Source organism: Eptatretus burgeri, chromosome 6 (genome assembly GCF_056783735.1).
Source record: "Eptatretus burgeri isolate ZD-2024b chromosome 6, Ebu_testis_v1, whole genome shotgun sequence".
NCBI lineage: Eukaryota > Metazoa > Chordata > Myxini > Myxiniformes > Myxinidae > Eptatretus > Eptatretus burgeri.
The window spans coordinates 10,616,512-10,638,746 of record NC_140966.1 but is presented as its reverse complement, the minus strand read 5'-3'; the positions used below and the strand labels follow the sequence as shown (position 1 = coordinate 10,638,746).

Here is a 22,235-nt window from a genome sequence, read left to right as displayed (position 1 = left end):
TGACTGACTCAACCACTGCCTTTTCGGCGAGCGAACGCGGCCCTTTATAGCCCCCGGGGCTTCGCTCCTTCACCTTCGACCCTTCGCCTCTGGCTGGCTCCCCATTGGACAGAGGAAAAGTGGGCGTGAATGATTTTTGATCCGCGAATCTGCATATTGCGATTATACTCCGACGCACCTGGAGGCGGGGCCAAATCGCCCCACGGTCGCCGATAGCACAGAACAGAAGTGGGCGTGAATCGTTCTTGATCCGATTTCTTCGGAAAGGCTGGTGTTTTTGCACCCGCCACTCGGCGCGCGCCCTGCACGAGTCCAGGATCGGTGTCCACAAGCGGAGCGGGAATGGCGGTGATGTGATGGTTGCGAGAGCGAGATGTGACGGCAAAGGTCGTGGCTGTGGTTGTGAAGCGGCGTTGCAGTTGGTGGTTGTTGTGTGATGGCTGTTGAGACGTGGTTGGTGGTGGTTGTGGTGGTAGTAATGGCGGCTGGTCCAAAATAAAGATAGTAAAAGAAAAACGGCTATCCTGAAGGGTCGCAGCCTGAATGAATGACATTTATTCCCTCTAAACAACGGGTTTCGGCCTAACTACACATATACTTACAGAAATATCTCACCTAAGGGACCTGAATGGTGGTTTGCGAATTTCGTCAACCACAACAATATACTCCTCAGCTTGTTCAGGCAGCCATTTAATCCGACCCATAAAATGATTACTATTAAACAAATCGTCATTCAGATTGACGGCAGTCTCCTGATGAGACAGGTGACAAATAGATCCACCAGTACCGTTTTTGATGGTTACTTCTCCAGGGCGATGAACAGCAGGCAAACATGGGTCATGACAATCAATTTGAAAAATATCCAAATCTGGACATAAGTGGTGATGCCAACATGTAATCAACCCATAGACTCCTATAGAGAAGGACTGGAACCTCCCATGCTCAGTGTTTGTAACTTGAGTCTGAAGGATTAACTTGAGTCCGGGGCTAAAATGACTTTGAGAAGGGCAAGAGACACGATCTCGGGATCCATGCAGGGGTTTTTGAGGACAGCGAGTTCAATTGTGTCATTTTCAACACCACCTGAGGTCATCTTCAAGGTCAAAAGGTCATATTTCAAGGTCAAATTACTGAATTTTGGTATTTTTTTGCCCTTTTTTGTGTCTAACTCATAAACGGTGAGAGATGGCTGATTGTAATAAGATGCAAGTGTGTCGAGCTGTCAAACTTTGATATTTATTGTCATATATCGTATTACATAAACATTATATGCATGTCACAACACTATGCCTATTACAACTATGTCTATGTCTATCACTAGTTGGAGAGCTTTTCTTGCCTCCTGAGGCATCCCAAAGCTTTTTCTTTGTCACTTACATTGAGGACATGAGCTTTCAATTGAATGTTAGGGAAAGTAGTACATGCAGCATTACTACGAGCTCAAGGTGCATCTACAGAGGATAACGGCTCAGCAAAATGAAATTGGCAACGCATTTTAGTCTTGTCAGACAAATTTTAGGCATTATGTACAAAAAAAGACGGTTGACATAGTCGGCACAGTCAAGCCACCTCTATTCAAATTATCTACAAACTCAGATGACACCTCGTTACCATCTTCGTCATCAATGATCTCCTCCATACTAGTGCTATCGCCATATTTATGAACAAGGTGTCCAGCCAAATAAACTACTTTATGCTTAAGGGCATCGTGAGACCCCAAGAGATCCTGAGTGTGTTGAGGAGTAATCTCGTCAATGAGTTCACTTCGCTCATCTGGATTTATGGAAGTTGTACAGTTCTTGTCGCAATCAATCACACGAGAACTAGATTCGGGAGCAATGTCATGCTTAATGAGTGTTTGCTAATTTACAATTTTAGCTGCAGCCATAATGTCAACTCCGTCAATGTAGAAGTTTCCACCGCTTCTTTGCCTGGCTTGGCCAAAAAACTTTTCCAAGGCTTCATCTGCAAATATAGCAGGAAGAACGTAGTCAAAGTCTTTCTCTGCCAGAAGTAATTTGGCAGCATTCACATGATTGCGTGTGGACACAGTGAAGGCTTCAGCAGTTTGCCGAGTTAGCTTCAGCTTATGACCACCACCTCCTTGCCATGCGTAGGTAGATATAATTTGGCAGGCCTGCTCCAGCCGAGTGAAACTTGTACAGTCTGCTCTCCAAGGCTGTCTGGATTCGTCGCGCAGATGGATAGCTGAGAAACGGTCTTTCACGTTCATCATCTTGAACCACTCACTCATTATCTGGGTGAGGATGATTGTGCCTTCGCTGATGCCCAGTGAATCCTTGAAGGTCTTTAAAGCAGCGACAGTCTTGTCATTGAACACTTGGCATACCAATGGTATGCTCTGGCGTTGAAGGGGCTTGGGGAAAACAGCGGTGTGCGTTAGCTTGGTTAAGCGAATAGGAGTAGCCCGGTCGATCTCATAAACCTTTGGAATATCACTCCAGTAAGCTTTGTACTCATTACCATCTATGACAAATGAGAGTGTCTTGCCATCAACAGTAATCCAGTTGTTGTCAACATTTTTGAAGATGTGCACATCGTCGTACACTAAGAACATAGATTGCTCCTGAATTGACAGCACTTGGCAACTTCCTGGTCCTCCAAGTTTTGAATATACATTGCGGTTGGTATTGCAATTGTCACATATCAAAGAAATTACAGTACCGCCAGCACCAACTACAGCTGATGCAGCTTCGATAAGGAGTTCCTTCAGCTGATCGGCAGTTAGTTTTTTGCAGGGCAAAATGCGTAGAATATAGCGTGGACCACCGAAATGGCAGGCAACTTCAACAACCATAGCATGTGAAGCAAGCATTTCATGTTCACCACCCGCTGCTGCATTTTGAGAATACCCTACAACATGCCCTCCAGAAAATCGCAATGTCTCGACCAGCTTTACCTCGTCAAACATTAAATTGACCAAACGCTGCTGTGGTTTAAGCTGGTCGAACAAGGTTTTGAGGTTGGAGTCCTGCTGACTACTAGCAAGCATCTGTTTTACCTTTTTTTGTTGATGGTAGAATGATTAAGCCGGATCGACGAATCATTTTGTATGCACTGGGTGATATGTTGTGAAGCTGCATTGCGAAAATCATCGTATCAGTATCAAATCGGCGACGATCAAGAGGTTTGAACATATGATGCAGCTGTGACAAGGAAGATGAAATGAGGAAGCTCGTGTGACTCAGTCATCCAACAGAGCTGGCTTATTACAAGCTGAAGAATTTCCTTGCTTTTGCATTCATAGATGTTTACCTGGTCAGTTATGGATCTAATCTGGGACCATTTTGAGAGCTGGCTGTTCTTCTGCAAAGGAAAAAGTCGTTTGGGCACCTCAATGCCATCTTTCTCAACTCTTTTCAAGAATAGAAATCCAAAAGGTGAGTGAACTTGTTGGAAATGAAAGAACTGCTTGACAGTTTGTCCAGTAGCATCAGTTCTTGATAGGTGAAGGTTTTCCTGGTCTTTTATGATGTTAAAGCCAGGAAAATAGGAGCTGATTTTAGCATAGAAGTGGTCGAAATCTTGGATATTGTCTGCAGCCTCATCAGCTGCCTGCATCTTCTTAGCTCTTGATTCTGACGTAGAAGATGATGTTGGGCGTGGGGCTGAGGTCACCTGCTTCAAAGCTGATTTCGGGACTCCAGGAAATATTGATGGGGTTCTTTGGGTCGTTTGCCACCCCTAACTGACACCCAATCACAATTGAAATGTGCCTCACAAATATATATCTCCTTTAAGCACCTCAAGCTTTCTTTCTCATTTGGCATTGCCAATATCCATCTCTCCCTCTCCTCAGGATCTTTTGGGAAGGATATGACTTTTACATAAGGCATCCCATCATAGTTTCCTCTTCAACCAAAGCAGCTGCAACGACGTGGCATATTGTCACCAAAGCAGGAAACAACACAAACATCCTGTAAGATCACCAGCTGGACAGTTTCTGAAAGAGAAACAAACAAAACATACATTAGTTAACGATGATAGAAATCAGCAAGTAGGTGCAGTAGGTGCACAATGTCATGTTTTGTCATAGACTTTACAAAAGTTTTCCTCTCTGAATTAGACACAAAAACGGGCAAAAAATACCAAAATTCAGTAATTTGACCTTGAAATATGACCTTTTGACCTTGAAGATGACCTCAGGTGGTATTGAAAATGACACTATTGAACTCGCCGTCCTCAAAAACCCTTGTATGGATCCCGAGATCGTGTCTCTCGCCCTTCTAGAAGTCATTTTAGCCCCGGACTCAAGTTAATCCTTCAGACTCAAGTTACAAACCCCGAGATCGTTAGGTTCCAGTCCTTCTCTGTAGGAGTCTATGGTATCTACATACCTCTGTGAACAGATATTTTCACGCATGAAGTCAGTTCACTGTCCCTCCCAGAGCCGGTTAACAGCTGAACACTACGAGACTTGTGTGCTGCTTAAAGTTTCAAACTACGAACCCGAGATAGGAGAACTCAGCAAGGGAACGCAAAGACAAGGATCACACTAAACATTAAGATCTGTCTTTTAATTTATTCATCAATGAAGCTGCTAAAATATAAGTAGGACTATTATTGATGTTAAAAATGTCCTAAAGTCATGCAGGTACATAAATAATAGTGAATAAGTTAACTCTTGGCACACCACCTTTGAAAGGTTGCCGATTCAGCTGTATATTATCAAGCTTCTCCGATAACTGTACAAGATTTTTGGCATTGAAAGAAGGATGATCCATAATATACTCGGCTTGTTCAGGCAGCCATTTAACCCGACCCATAAAATGATTACTATTAAACAAATCGTCATTCAGATTGACAGCAGTCGCCTAATGAGACAGGTGACAAATAGATCCACCAGTACAGTTTTGGATGGTTACTTCTCCAGGGCGATGAACAGCAGGCAAACATGGGTCATGACAACCAACTTGAAAAATCTCCAAATCTGGACATAAGAAGTGGTGATGCCAACATTTAATCGACCATACTTTCACCTTTATATTTATGACGGGAGTAATTCCCTTTTCCAAAGTTGACACAGACCCTACCATTAACAATCTTCAAATCAAGACTGACATCGTTCAATCATTCCATAGCCATTATTGTTGATCACAGTATCGATATGAAATCTGTCATTCAGGATCAGGATCAGTTCAGTATTTTGGTTTCTATTAAACAGGTCATTATTAACAAAGTCAATACCAGCAGCAATAGCAACGGACTCGTATCACTAAATCGTTTAAAAGACCGGTTCTTGAATTGAAGTCACCAATTAATATTAAGTGTATTTCAAAATTACTACTGAAGCTCATAATGTCTTCTGCAATAAGATCAAAAATATGATTGTGATGGAACACAGAACCCTCGTGCGGAATATATACAGCACCAATAATTAATTCAAAGCCAAAAGCTGCCTTTGCTGACCTTCAGCCATAAAACGTTCTCTGAGCAGATGTCCGGAATTAATGAAATATGGTCAAAGTGAATATATTTTACCAGTAAACAAAGACCATGCATCCCACCAAACTTATGAGTAAGAGACTTCTCCATCAACACTGGATGGAAGTTTAGAAATACATTCTCTTCAAATGAGTCAGTTTTGGTTTCAGAAAAATACACAAAATCCTTTATATAAACATCAAGGACTGCATACTTAGCTTTATGAGCAACACCACACACAGTGAGACACGCAAACTTGATGGGTGTAAAGAGATTGGAAGCATAACGGTGATCAGAGCCGATTACCTTTTTAACATGGACCCAAGAGCTATAAATGTCAATATTGTCACGAGGAACACAACCAGCATTTGGTATATCAAAGGGGTTGAGGCTGGCCAACACATCCAGGTAAAAGTAGTCTACGGTAAGCCACGGACTTGACTCTCTGGCCATCCGATGCTGAAAAGGTTGTCCGGTGAATCGATAACTCTTTTTATCTCCTTTCCACCAATGGAGTGCAGAGTAAATCCATCCTTCCACTGTCCACACTTGTTTCACATCAGAATATCTTCTCGGCTCACGAACCAACTTGCTTCTCAGGCAGGTGAGGTCATCGTTCACGTAAACAGTGCCTTTAGAAAGTCTACACCCCCTTTCAAAATTTTCACCTTTTATTCCCTTTAGCCAGGAATTCAATTGCATTAAATCAGACTTTTTCTTCCTTTATTTATACATCGTAACCCATTACTTCCAAGTGAAAAGCAAATTCTACAAATTTCAGAAAATTAATTAAATATACAAAAGTATAACATATTGCTTGGATAAGCATCCACCCCCCTTATAATAGAAATTGTAAATTAGGTGAAGTGTAACCAATCACATTCAAAATCACAAACCAAGTTAATTGGCTTCCACCTATGTTAAATTGTAGTGATTCTGATTATTTCAGAATAAAATCAGCTGTTCCCATAGGTTTCCTCTGTTAGGTAGTGCATTTCACAGCAAAGACAACCATGAGAACCAAGGAGCTTCCAAAGACCTCTGGGATAAAGTTGCGGAGATGCACAGATCAGGGGATGGGTACAAAAATATTTCAAAGGCCTTGAATATTGCTTGGAGCACAGTCAAGACAGTCATTAAGAAGTGTAAGGTGTATGGTACCATTGAAACCCTGCCCAGTTCACTCTGTCCCTCCAAACTGGATGACCAAGCAAGGAGGAGACTGATCAGAGAGGCCACCAAGAGGCCAATGGCAACTTTGAAAGAGCTACATGTCTTTATGACAAAGACTAGTCACTGTATGCATGTGACAACAATATCCCAAGCACTCTACAAGTCTGGCCTGCACGGTAGGGTGGCAAGAAGGAGGCCATTACTCAAAAAAGCCCACCTTGAGTCCCGTTTGAGGTATGCAAAAAACCACTCTGGAGATACTAAAGCCATGTGGCAAAAAGTTTTGTGGTCTGACGAAATCAAGATGGAACTTTTTGGCGAAAATGCAAAACGTTACTTTTGGTGAAAATCCAGCACATCAACTGTGAAGCATGGTGGTGGCAGCATCATGTTCTGGGGATGTTTCACATCAGCACAGACTGCAGCACTCGTCAGGATAGAAGGGAAAATGGATGGAACAAAATACAGAAAAATCCTGGAGGAAAACTTGCTGCCCTCTGCAAGAAAGCTGAAATTGGGACAGAAGTTCACCTTTCAGTATGACCGACCCGAAGCACACAGCCAAAACTGCATTGGAGTAGCTAAGGAACAGAAACATAAATGTCCTTGAGTGGCCCAGTCAGAGCCCTGTCCTAAATCCTATCAAAAATCTGTGACATGATTTGACGATTGCTGTCCATCAATGCTCCCCATGCAACTTCAATGAGCTTGAACAGTTTTGTACAGAAGAATGGGTAAATATTGCCCAATCAAGGTGTGCAAAGTTGATGGAGACCTATCCCAACAGACTCACAGTTGTAATTGTTGTTAAAGGTGCTTCCACCAAGTATTAACTCGGGGGGGGGGGGGGTAGTGGACGGACACTTATCCAACCAGGATATTCGAGTTTAAATTTTTAAATTACTTTTCTGAAATTTGTCGAATTTGTTTTTCACTTGGAAGTTGTGGGTTACGATGTGTAAATAAAGGTGGAAAAGTGTTATTTAATGCAATTTAATTCCAGACTATATGGCAACAAAAGGTGAAGATTTTAAAAGGGGTGTAGACTTTCTATAGGCACTGTACTTGCTTTCAGTTCTACTTTTAATGTCGGGAAAAAGGAGGAGAAGGGGTCCAGTGGGAGTCCAGAGGTTGGTGGGGTGGGAGTTCAGATGGAGGGGATGGGTGGGTTTCCAGAGAGGAAGGTGGGGTGGGAGGGGGTGAGGGGAGTGGGGTGGGAGGAGGGGTGTGATGGGAGGATGCAGGGTGTAGGATGGGTTGAAGGAGGGGAAGGGGTGGGATGGAGGGATTGGTGGGGTGGGAGTTTGGATTGAGGGGATGGATGGGGTGGGAGTTTGGATGGAGGGGATGGGTGGGGTGGGAGTTTGGATGGAGGGGATGGGTGGGGTGGGAGTTTGGATGGAGGGGATGGGTGGGGTGGGAGTTTGGATGGAGGGGATGGGTGGGGTGGGAGTTTGGATGGAGGGGATGGGTGGGGTGGGAGTTTGGATGGAGGGGATGGGTGGGGTGGGAGTTTGGATGGAGGGGATGGGTGGGGTGGGAGTTTGGATGGAGGGGATGGGTGGGGTGGGAGTTTGGATGGAGGGGATGGGTGGGGTGGGAGTTTGGATGGAGTGGATGGGTGGGGTGGGAGTTTGGATGGAGGGGATGGGTGGGGTGGGAGTTTGGATGGAGGGGATGGGTGGGGTGGGAGTTTGGATGGAGGGGATGGGTGGGGTGGGAGTTTGGATGGAGGGGATGGGTGGGGTGGGAGTTTGGATGGAGGGGATGGTGGGGTGGGACTTTGGATGGAGGGGATGGGTGGGGTGGGAGTTTGGATGGAGGGGATGGGTGGGGTGGGAGTTTGGATGGAGGGATGGGTGGGGTGGGAGTTTGGATGGAGGGGATGGGTGGGGTGGGAGTTCGCATGGAGGGGATGGGTGGGGTGGGAGTTCGGATGGAGGGGATGGGTGGGTGGGAGTTTGGATGGAGGGGATGGGTGGGTGGGAGTTTGGATGGAGGGGATGGGTGGGGTGGGAGTTCGGATGGAGGGGATGGGTGGGGTGGGAGTTCGGATGGAGGGGATGGGTGGGGTGGGAGTTCGGATGGAGGGGATGGGTGGGGTGGGGTGGGAGTCCAGAGGGAGGTGGGGTGAAAAGAGATGGGAGTATGGCGTTGCCAGGCAACACGGGTACTTTTGCTAGTGTTGAATAATAATGTCCGAAAGCTGTTTACTAGCGAATGCAGCACTGACTGCAGGGGGTATATAAACAGCAATTAAGATTAAAGAAGAAAATTAATGTGGAAGGCAACGAATAACTGGAGTTTCCAGTTATACAAGTACACGACGCTCTATACAAGTACACGAGTCAGCTGTTGCACACCAAAAGGTCCAAAAAAGTGATAGCGCCCATTTGCGTTAAGATTATTTTAATTAATCGTGATACCAATAATGATCAATAATAACAATTAGTGCTAGTGTACTGCACAGCACTATTGCTGTCCTCGTGCATTGTATGAAATTCTATTGCATTGGCAGGTTTGTCAGGAGGCATCATTCAAATGCTGCCAAGATATGTGCAGTGTCTTGTTATAGTGAAAATTGAGGCTGTCTTAAATAGCCAGATCTCCACCACAGGTGGGCCCTTCCAGGGTTTGTGATGAGCTCTGGTCGTCCTGCACACTTCCGGTCGAGTTTGCTTACAAGATGAATAAACGTGAGCTTTCGTTCACCCTCACTGATAGCGCACACACTGTACTTACAATACAAGTTACAATATTATACGTGCATCCTATATTCCTTGCTCACACTACATTTCAGTACACTGAAATAATGCTCACTGAAAGGAGAATCCCTTGCCAAAGAAAATCATGACACTTGAATGATCGATGAATAATTTTGTTTTTTGTTTTACATCCCATACCCAGGCTTAACACTGTACAGTTCTATCCTTATTACTCACGCATGAGAAGGAAAAAGAAGGATGAAGCAACTGGTTCATATCCGTCCGTCTGTCTGTCCGATTATCAGTTTATGATTGTAAAGGCCCAGTCACACCTTGACGTTTTCGCCAGCAATGGCAACATATCAAAATGTATGTAAAATGCTGGCTTACGCTGAACTTTTGATGGTTTTTTTAAGATTTGGATGTATTCATAATGAGTTGGTCGTATGCATAACATATTAGTAACGGACACAGAACGTTTCGTTGTCTTATAGATAACTTATACCAACGAATGCTTACCCTCTTGTCGGCGTTCACAACATATGCCCAACGATGGTCAAACTTATGCATAGTGCTGCATGTATCGCCAACTATCACATGGCGTAGCCTATTAAAAGGCTGCCGCACAATGATTCAAATCATAACCGCCGGAGAAATGGAAGTGTCAACATCGCAGTCACACCTTGGCGATCTTGCCAGCATATGCCGACCTCTGAAAAATGTACGCTATCATAACGCTAAAGTACGCTATCATAAGTCGTAGTAAGTGGAGTACGTCTTGAAATTTTAAACGTGCTCAAAAATTTATGACTTACTTGCCGTATGCCTCACACGTTCTGCATGCGATGGGAATAAGTTGTACGCACGATATGCGATCGTTGACACACGTCGACAAAAGTTACTTGTAAGTTACTCATGAGTCGAAACGCGTCGAGGTAATCGTTAGCGTCAGTGTTCCAGACTCCCTGGTTTTTTTTTTCCTTCGGTATGACTGTGATGTTGACACTTCGATTTCTAGTGCGGTTATAATATAACATAATTAATAGGTTGCCGCTCAACGATTTAAATCATAACCGCACTAGAAATCGAAGTGTCAACATCACCGTCATACCGAAGAAAAAATACAAAAAAAAAAAAACAACAACTTCAGATATTTCGTCGCGTGCCTTCACGGAGCCAAGGAGAAAACAAGAAAATATGCCTTGACGGAGAAAATAAGTTTCGGGTTCGCTAAACATTACCTCGATGTGTTTCGACTTATGATTAACTTACAAGTAACGTGTGTCGACGTGTGTCAATGATCGCATAACGTACTTACAACTTATGGCCAGCGTAGCGGAACTTATGAGTCATACGCTGGCATAAGTCGTAAAATTTCAAGCATGCAAAAATTTGAGGACAACCGCAAAGTACAACGATGAAAGCCAGCGTACTACGACGTATGGCAGTGTTTCAGCATGCTCTCAATGTTTCCAAAACTTACCCATAAGGTATTCGATGTGTGCCAGCGTTTTAGACAAATTTTTCAAAAATCGGCCTAAGCTGGCTAAAACGTCAAGGTGTGACTGGGCCTTAAGTTTATGATCAAGAAACAACTTATTTACATTGAATGTTATATTTTGAACACAAGTTCGGAATACGTATAGGAATACAAGTCTTCCATTTTACCGTACTTCAGTTCTGATTTTGTCCTGACTGTGCATGCGCAGAGAAGAGTGAGATAATATATTCACTCTGCCTGCCTGGCAGTAAAACAAAATTGAAAATCATTCCAAACAAGAAACTTACCGTTTTTAAGATAGTTGCATGGCCCATTTGATGATAGCTGCATTGTGGTGTTGAATCACAGGTTTCCCCCTGTTGTTCCGAACAGAATACTCTATCTTTAATGGCGTGCCCATCAGGCATGATCTGATCACAGTCGAAATGCCGTGAAGACAACCATGACTGCTTGCTGGTGATCAATTTGTCTGCCATTCCATCCTGGCTTCCCCACTCCCCCCTCACTTCTTAGCAGTTTCTTCCAGTGATACAGCTAAGACTGATCTTGCAGAAATATCGCCCATGTCACGCTTGTCATGAATGCATTTGTTTTTTTCACTTTATGTGCAGAAGGTGAAGTGCATAAAGCAGATGCACATGAAACCACCATTTTGAGAATTTCCCAGAAAATCCTATGAGGTAAACCATCTTAAAACTAGAACAGCACTCGGTAGAGTGCATACCTCCGTCACCCTGAAGCGTTCACGTTTTGTATCCGACTGATAGATCAGATGTGGATCCGGGCCTGAACCAAAATCGAATTGGCTTCTTCTTGTCGCCAACCCAACACATCCATCAAGTTTTGTCATAATCCGTCCAAAACTTGTTGAGATATCATGCTATCATTTTTGGTCCTTTATTTCAATGGTGCAGAATTCTTGAACCAAAATTCTTGTCACCGAACCAACTCATTCACCTAGTTTTGTTACAACTCATCCATAACTTTCAGAGATATCTTGCTATATACAGTATTATTTTTGGCCATATCTCTCAACAGTGAAGAATCACTGAAAAAAATTTCTAGTATCTGGATCTGGAAACAGATCTTTATCAAAATCGAATCAATTTGTCTTTGTCACATACCAAACCTGTCCACCAAATTTTGTCTGAATCCGTCCATACCTTTTTTGAGATATCCTGTTCACAGATAGATAAACATAGACAGACAGACAGACGGGTGAAAACATAGCACAGGTAGACTCTCGGCAATGATTGAATATGTAACTCTCTCTTTAACCTCCGCCATCGAAGATCGGAGGTTAGTTTTCACCCCTTTCTGTTTGTTTGTTTGTGAACAGTATTATGGAAAAACTCCTCGACGGATTTCGACAAAACTTGGTGGGGGGATGAGGTATGGTCCAAGGATCATGCCATTAGATTTTGGACTTTGTCCAAAATCCAATATGGCCGCTATGGTGGCCAATTTGAAAAAATATTTGAATTTTTTTTTTTGCATTTCTACATGTTTTAAGTGATTTCCAACCCCCCCACACCCCCCAAAAAATTTTTGCAACTTTTTTTTCAACAAAATTTCAATTTTTTTTTTTTTTTTTTTTTTTTTTTTTTGCATTTCGACATGTTAAAGTGATATCCAACAAAAAACATGCCAAAATTATAATTGCGGCTGATTTTGGAACTTCAGGTGGATATACCCACGTAAAATCAATTTCTGTCTCAAGGAATCTAGTTCTGACGAATGAATTGAGTACGTAAAAGTAAAAGGGAAAGTTGCAAACTATAACTCTGTGAGCACTGTTGACGTCAAATTGAATGAATAGGATATCAGGTTCACTTGAGTGACCTAGCAGTATTGGCGGCGGAGGTTTTGCACTCGACCGAGTGCTCTCCCTCTCCCTCTCCCTGCCAGGATTTATTGATCCTGAGCTCAGTTCCTGTGCCGCACCCAATTTTGAGTAAGATATGAGTATGGCTCAAACGAGTGTCCCTCCTCTGTCTGTCTCAACTGCAGATGTACCCATTTATTTTTATTTCATTTCACATTTTCATACATGCTTGAGTATCGACTGAGCTACTGATTCGATAGCCAGTATTAATGTACAGCAATGTTTTGGTTCGACACATTCTAGATGACTCGTTTAATACTCGCATCCATGATAATGGGACACGTGAAACATCTAGGATTGCATACCTACCTGTCATCGTTGCACCCACTACCCTGATGGACTGCGTCAACACTATCTTCAGTCGAATATGCGAACATCCTCAAGCACAATTCTATAATTGCCATATTCGATCAGAGTATTTATGCCAAGGCTCAATAAATCAGATGGGCTCGTGAATTGCTATCAAAACGTCTCGTCGTGCACAGCTATGGTGCTGTGAGTTTCACACAGTTATGGTGGGTGTTTCTTGCTACCAATGTTAATGCTTCAGTGGCTCAGGGCTCTCTGATTTGATGATAGAAGCAGAATTGGTGGCAAAAGGATCCATAAACCAAGTCATTGATGTCAAGAGTTGCAACCACGTAATACGAGTGCACAGGCTCATGGCAGAAGCTCTGCAGAGGAAGAGACTGGAAGATTTCATCAAATCCCAAGCTGAGTCTGACCGCAGTAAAGTGGAGAGTCTTCACCCACATCACCATATCACCCACATGATTGATACTTTCCCATCGAATATGTTCAAGAATCTAATTGTCTCAAATTATTTCCTAGAACTACAATAAATGTACAACTCTGCCGTTGAATCTCAGTGCACTGCATATCCCACTTTTGCTTTCTAACGTGTATTTCAGTTTTGGGATATCATTTCAACAGTGCAAGGGAAGTAAAAATCTGCTTGCACTTGATAATGTGAAAGACCTGAAGAAATGCAAATGTGGTTGGTAATATTTGATACAGAAAAGCATTTCACATTGTGGTCAGTTCTCCAATGACATTCTTGGAAGAAGGCTTGCACACTGTCAGTGGGCCTTGGGATGGCAGGATATGGTATGGGATATATAGAGGTATGCACACTTTCCTCTTAACTTTCGAGCCTTGTGTTCAAATCTTGGCCCAGCTACAAGCTGTCACTTGGTCTTTCAAAGGCAAGGCGATTCATCATTGTGTGTGCCATTCTGTCTGTCTGCCTGTATGTGTGTGTTCACGTCTATATATTTTTTTCAGTTAAATTTGTTTTCCTCTATAACCACTTGTCTGATTCCTGTGAAACTTGAAGCATAGGAGGGAATCCCGATGGAGAATATTTTATTGACAACTCTGTCATAAGTCACATGGTGTGCCAGCGATATTAGTTAAAGGAAATATTTGGACATCATCATCTCCCAAACTACGGTACTCAACGAAAAAAATTGAAACTTGGCATAAGTCATCAACTCCCCATGGGGTATAGGGTGATAATGATGATGTCATCAGTGAATTAGTATTCCAGCCATAATTGGTTGAATTTATATCCTTATTTGAAAAATCTGAAACTTCATATATCTGATCTACAAGTCGATGTGAGTGAAGAATTAAATTTATGACGTCATCGGTCTCATGGTCTGGTGGTCATATTGGATTGGAAATAAAAACGTCAAAAATCTTCTCCAGAATCGTTTAACAGATGGATGCGAAACTTCATACATATGATCGACTAGCCATGGGGAAAATAGTTTTAATTTCTTTTTTTCATGTTTGTCTTCATTGACGCAATTTAGACTTTATGTGCACAAAAGTGGTCGTTAAATATGCTAATTATCAATCAATAAAGCTATGGATAATGGCAATGTCTGTGATAAAATGGGATGCATGGATGACACGGGTATATGGGCCATAATAGTCATGTGTTCAGTTAACGGTGGTATTTTTGTTCAGAATGAGCGCGCAAGGTGAGACTATGTGCTCCACCGAGTGCTGTTCTAACATCAGTTTAGATTTACCAAAGGAAATAGGAAATGCTGATTTCATTTTGGGTTTATTTAATATTTATTTAGATTGGTATACATGGGAAAATATAGGCACTACTGCCCATCTGCATGCACCACTCCATCCCAACACGAGAAGATTTGCACTCAAGCGTGTTTACATACATTCCAAGCTGAAACTCGACATCAGGCACTAAAAAGGACAGGCAATAGACAACAAAGTACACAACACACAACACACACACAACACACAACACACAACACACACACATATATATATATATATATATATATATATATATATATATATATATATATATATATATATATATATATATATATATATATATATATATATACATACATACACACACACACACATACATACATACACACACACACACACATACATACATACGTACCCACACAACATGCATGCATACATACGTACATACACACACATATACATACATATTGTTACACATTTCAGAATCCAGTCTGATGAATGCATTCACACATCCAGGTCCTCAGACAGTTATTTCCTTAAATGCATGTTCAGATTAGCCCCATCCCCATGTCTAATGGGATCTTAAATGTGATGCATTGAGAAGGATAAAGGATAGATCCCCTCTCTTATGGGAAGCCTTTTTCTTTATGACAGACACGTTTACACAGCATTTCTTTCATGAGCTCTGAAGCCCGCCCTTTTATTTCCTCAGCAATGTTCTTTCACGAGCTCTGATGCCCGCCCTTATATTTATTCAGCAACGTTCTTTTACGAGCTCCGACGCCCGCCTTTTTTGAGAGCACACGAGTCGTCATGGCAATCGTGTGCAAGTGGTGCGGGGTGAGCTTGGGGCGGACTGCGCACGGGGAGACAGCCCACACATATAAAATGAATTGGAGGTGCGTTCTGAGGGAGGAAAGCGGAGGCGAGAGAAGTGAGAGGAAAGCGGAGGCGAGAGAAGTGAGAGGAAAGCGGAGGCGAGAGAAGTGAGAGGAAAGCGGAGGCGAGAGAAGTGAGAGGAAAGCGGAGGCGAGAGAAGTGAGAGGAAAGCGGAGGCGAGAGAAGTGAGAGGAAAGCGGAGGCGAGAGAAGTGAGAGGAAAGCGGAGGCGAGAGAAGTGAGAGGAAAGCGGAGGCGAGAGAAGTGAGAGGAAAGCGGAGGCGAGAGAAGTAAAAGGGTGAGAGAAAGAGGAGGGAGAAGAGAACAAGAAAGAAAGCCAGAGGAAGCATGCAATGAGGAAGTGTGCAAGTCCGCAAGTGAGCAACCGAGCATGTGGTGCGCGTGTGGGTGTGAGCAGCGCCGCCAACAAGTGAGGCACAGGTCAGTCACCAACAACACCAGGGCCTAAACCCGGACAGATTATCTCGGTACCCTTCAGACATCAACTGGCGTTCAAGGCTGTTCGCGAGAGGGTGCTCTGCAAGGCTGGGTGCTGGTGACAGACGTGACGCGCACGCACACATTTCAGGACATTTTCATTTCACGGACGACTACTCTGGTGAGCGAGACGATTCTTCCCCCCCCCCTCCCCCCGAATAATCTGTTGGGTACCCATGTCTGTGTGTTTAGCTGTAAGTCAACCCCCCGCCCCCCCCACCCCTGATAAGCAATTGCTCTTTGTCTCTTTCCTGGCATTTTAATTGATTTTGCCTGATTAACTATTCATTTATTTACCTCAGAAAATAAAAAGTTCTTTTTATTTATTTATTTTATTATTAATAAATCATTTGTCGATTTCTAACCTGTCCGTATTTGTCCTTTCCTTCCATTGGTCTGGCATTGTACGAACCGAGATAGAGTGGGAGGTAATTACCACAGATTTGACCAACAATAGTCGGCACACACCAGCGGTTAAAACGCTTGGCCGCCCTAATTAAAATCTAATCCAGATAACATTGGTGCTTTGCTGAGGGCGCGCTCCCCGCTCAGTTAACCACGTGACCTCTTAAACGGAATAATTAGACGGTGGACACTGGAACTCGTGGTTGACTGGGTGGAGTTCGTGGTTCTAAAACAACCCACCGTACCACAACATTAATTGTGAGGGGTTGCCCCAGGTCCGGCTCTACCGAGGACAACCGGGGATTAATCCCCCTGAGTGACAAGTTGGTGTCTCGATACCCATGGCCGCAACAATACATACATACATACATACATACATAGTGTTGCGGAAATGGCCCTTAGTGTGATATTAAATATAGGACTAGCCCAGACCCCCCATTAAATGCATGTTTAGTCAGGTTGTTCGGTAAATGGACGCTACATGTGTGTCGGGAGGTGTAGGAGGCATGTTTATTGTTCGTACATTGGTGATGGACCGAGAGGTTCTTCTTCTTCCTTTCTCTCTCCGGACGAGGCCTTACCCAGTCGGCTGAGGGGGAGTGGCCGAGAGAAGGAAGTGAAACTGAGGGGAGGAGCCAGTGGGCTTCGAGGCGAGCAAACGAAGAAAAGGCAGTGGTGGATCTGCCGTGAGAGAAACGGCCTGAGCCATGAGAAGTGGAGCGCCCCGAAAAGGAAGGAGCATGAGAAACTGCATGAGGGTTTTTGCGATCGGCTTTTCGTAAAGAGCGAGCCGAAAGAAAGGCAAGGAAGGGACTGAATGAGGTCTGTCTGCCATCGGCTGGGAGAGGATCTGCCTGAGGTTGAGTGTGCGATCGGCAGAAGGAGGAACTGAACCTGAGGGTCGAATCTGCTGAGGGAGGAACTGAACCTGAGGCTGAGGCTGCAATCTGCTTCGAGAGTGCCTAGCTGCTGTGTGAGTCTGGAGTCGGCTTCGAGAGGAGGTCATCGACAGGTTCACCCTGTGTCTAACCACGGAGCATCTGTCCCGACTCACGGCACGCTCGACACGTTTGTCGATACGCCTGCAGAGCCCAACACCTCAATTTGGCCTTGTCTGGTGAACAGGCCAGGCCTGGACTTGTATACTGGACCTTGTGAGAAACCAGCTGAAACTCACCATCGATCTGACGGTCTTGTGCCGTTGACCTTACGCGGGATCAGAACGCGCTGAGGCTGCGTGCACAAGCGGTGCCGGGAGAAGAAGGAAGAGCGCCATTTTGCCACGCGGCGTGTTTGGGCTTGGGCGCTCGAGTCCATGGACATCGGCTTGTCGCGAGCCACATTCGGGCTTTGACACTTTCCTCTCGTCCATGAGACATCACCAAGTACTCTGTGTCTTGTCTGCATGCTGTCCATGTCTTGTCTGCATGTTGTTGAAGGTTCATCTCGTGAGGGTCCTCTTCGAAACCCGTAATCCGTAGCTCCCGAGTTAAGAACGGGTTACAGATTAATTATAACATTGTCGTGAATGCTTTGCTTGTGTTGTGTTCCCTGATGTGTCCCCAATAAATCTGGGATTCGTATGGAGTTGCTGCTTTGAATTAATTTGTGCCGCGCCGAGGAACGATCCGCTCGATATGGATATAAAAACCAAAATGGTTACAGACTGGCAGAATTCACTCGGTCTCTGACAAAACCAGTCTGTAACCGGGGTCTATTTTCCCAATTGGTAAGGTCCAGGGGTACGTTGGTATCGCGATTCGAGACTCATGACCCGAGGCCTGTGCCGAACCAGCTGGCGTAATAACCCCAGAGACTGCGGTGGTTAGGGTGGCGCCGAATCTGCAACATTTGGCTGTCGAGAGAAGGGTGCGAAAACCCAAATTGACATCACATTACAGACAGTGATTGACATCACTCGTCCGAATCCCGCCACCGCTGAATCCGTAACAATACATATACACACACACATACACATACGTACACACACACACATACACATTACACACATACATACACATACACACATATACATATACATATACATACACACACACATACACATATGCACACACACATACATACACTCACATACACATATACATACACATATACACACATACATACACATACACATATACATATATACACACACATACATACACACATACACACACAAACATACACATACATATACACATACAGACACGCATACACACATGCACACATACACATGTACACATATACACACGTAAGCTCATACACGCGTAAACACATGCACACATACACACATAAACACATAAAAACATACACCCGCATGCATCCGCACATAAACACATACATACACACATACACATACACCCACACACAGACATACACATACACACACATATACATACACATACACACACATACACACACATACACACATATACATACACATATACATACACATACATATACACACACAAACAAACACATACATACATACATACACACATACACACATACACACATACACACATACACATACATACATACATACATACACACATACACACATACACATACATACATACACACATACACACATACACATACACATACACACATACACACACATACCTACACATACAGATACACATATACACACACACAGACATACACAGACATACACATACATACACACACATACACATACACACACACATACATACATACACACAAACACACATATACGCGCACACACATACGCGCACACACATACGCACACACACACATACGCGCACACACATACGCACACACACACATACGCACACACACATGCGCGCACACACGTACGCGCACACACGTACGCGCACACACGTACGCGCGCACACGTACGCGCGCACACGTACGCGCGCACACGTACGCGCGCACACGTACGCGCGCACACGTACGCGCGCACACGTACGCGCGCACACATACGCACGCACACACACATACGCACACACACATACGCACACACACATCCGCACACACACATACGCACACACACACATACGCACACACATACGCACACACATACGCACACACACATACGCACACACACATACGCACACACACATACGCACACACACATACACACACACACATACGCACACACACATACGCGCACACATACACGCACACATATACGCACACATATACGCACACATAAAACATACACACATAAAAACATACATACAGACATAAACACATACACACACATACATGCATACATATACACACACATATAAACACACATATACACACCCACACATATCCACATCCGCGCATTCACATGCCCACTCCACAGCTACATATACACGCGCACATATACACATACACACATAAAAACATACACACACACGTATACATACAGACATAAACACATACACACACACATACATACACACATACATACACATACTTACATACACACACATACGCACACACACATACGCACACACATACGCACACACACATACGCACACACACATGCGCGCACACACGTACGCGCACACACGTACGCGCACACACGCATGCAAGACACGCAGCCAAGACACGTACGCGCTGCAAGACACGTACGCTGGCCAAGACACGCACGTGCCACAAGACACGTACGTGCGTGCGCACACGTACGCGCACAAGACACGTACGTGCGCACACACACATACGCACGCACACACACATACGCACACACACATACGCCCACACACATACACACACATACGCACACACACATACGCACACACATACGCACACACACATACGCACACACACATACGCACACACACATACGCACACACATATACGCACACACACATACGCACACACACATACGCACACACATACACGCACACATATACGCACACATATACGCACACATATACGCACACATAAAACATACACACATAAAAACATACATACAGACATAAACACATACACACACATACATGCATACATATACACACACATATAAACACACATATACACACCCACACATATACACATACACGCATTCACATGCACACTACACAGATACATATACACGCACACATATACACATACACACATAAAAACATACACACACGTATACATACAGACATAAACACATACACACATACATGCATACATACACACATATATATACACACACACATACATACACACACATACATACACACATACATACACACACATACATACACACATACATCCACATACTTACATACACACACACATACACACACATACGCACACACACATACGCACACACATACGCACACACACATACGCACACACACATACGCACACACACATACGCACACACATATACGCACACACACATACGCACACACACATACGCACACACACATACGCACACACATACACACACACATATACGCACACATATACGCACACATAAAAACATACATACAGACATAAACACATACACACACATACATGCATACATATACACACACATATAAACACACATATACACACCCACACATATACACATACACGCATTCACATGCACACTACACAGATACATATACACGCACACATATACACATACACACATAAAAACATACACACACACGTATACATACAGACATAAACACATACACACATACATGCATACATACACACATATATATACACACACACATACATACACACACACACACATACACACACACATACACACACATACGCGCGCACACATACGCGCACACACACGCGCGCGCACACACACACACGCGCACACACACACGCGCACGCACACACACACACACACACACACACACACACACACACACACACACACACACACACATACACACATACGTTTGTATGTGTTTGTAACATTCATTGGTGCAGTATTTGCCACTTACAGAAAAATTATTACCAAATTCACATCCCTTACAATATCTCTGTCCAAACAATGGAATGACGTGCATCCTTTCCAATAGTCCTGCACTGTGTTAGTAAGTTATTTTCGGGTAATTCAAAACCGTCTTCTCAGGTGTTCAGGTAAAAGATGAGTAAAGTAAAGATAAATGATGAGGAAAAGTAAAGTAAAAGATGAGTAAAGTAAAGATAAAAAAGTAAAGATAAATGATGAATGTTGTTTGTTTTTAACGTTTTATAAGCATGCACGGGCAAAATTATCAACCAGCTACCAGTGTCGTGGAACCTTCTGATGAGATCGATCGGGAAACTGCAGTCCCAATAATTAATAATCTGGAATAATAATTACCTCATCTGATCTGATTGCGAGACATTGCCATGATCCGTCACAATCAGGATTACCTCATCGTTTTTCATGACGTTCTATGGTTACACCAATCAGGTAATCCCGTCCTTTCTTTCTCTCAACCAATCAACGTTGAGGACATTACATTATAAACTTCAAAGTGAGAGTTTGTGCCTCTTCTTGTTCTTCTTCTTCTTGTTCTTCTTCTTCTTGTTCTTCTTCTTCTTGTTCTTCTTCTTCTTCTTCTTCTTCTTGTTTCTCTTCTTCTTGTTTCTCTTCTTCTTGTTTCTCTTCTTCTTGTTTCTCTTCTTCTTGTTTCTCTTCTTCTTGTTTCTCTTCTTCTTGTTTCTCTTCTTCTTGTTTCTCTTCTTCTTGTTTCTCTTCTTCTTGTTTCTCTTCTTCTTGTTTCTCTTCTTCTTGTTTCTCTTCT

The 22,235-nt window shown here is 43.6% G+C and overlaps 2 protein-coding genes across 3 annotated transcripts in view; one reads left to right on the top strand and one right to left on the bottom strand.

Moving 5' to 3' along the window:
- Positions 1-22,235, top strand: part of ITGAM (integrin subunit alpha M) — a 160,860-nt gene that overhangs the window by 37,711 nt on the left and 100,914 nt on the right. The gene's annotated exons all lie outside the window — the stretch shown is intronic.
- On the bottom strand, positions 1,223-22,012 carry LOC147024240 (uncharacterized). The gene is made up of 2 exons (XM_085883950.1): positions 21,809-22,012; positions 1,223-3,964 (listed from the first exon to the last, which is right to left on the bottom strand). The coding sequence occupies exon 2, from the start codon at positions 3,011-3,013 to the stop codon at positions 1,862-1,864; it is 1,152 nt and encodes a 383-aa protein (XP_085740076.1). The 5' UTR covers positions 3,014-3,964; positions 21,809-22,012; the 3' UTR covers positions 1,223-1,861.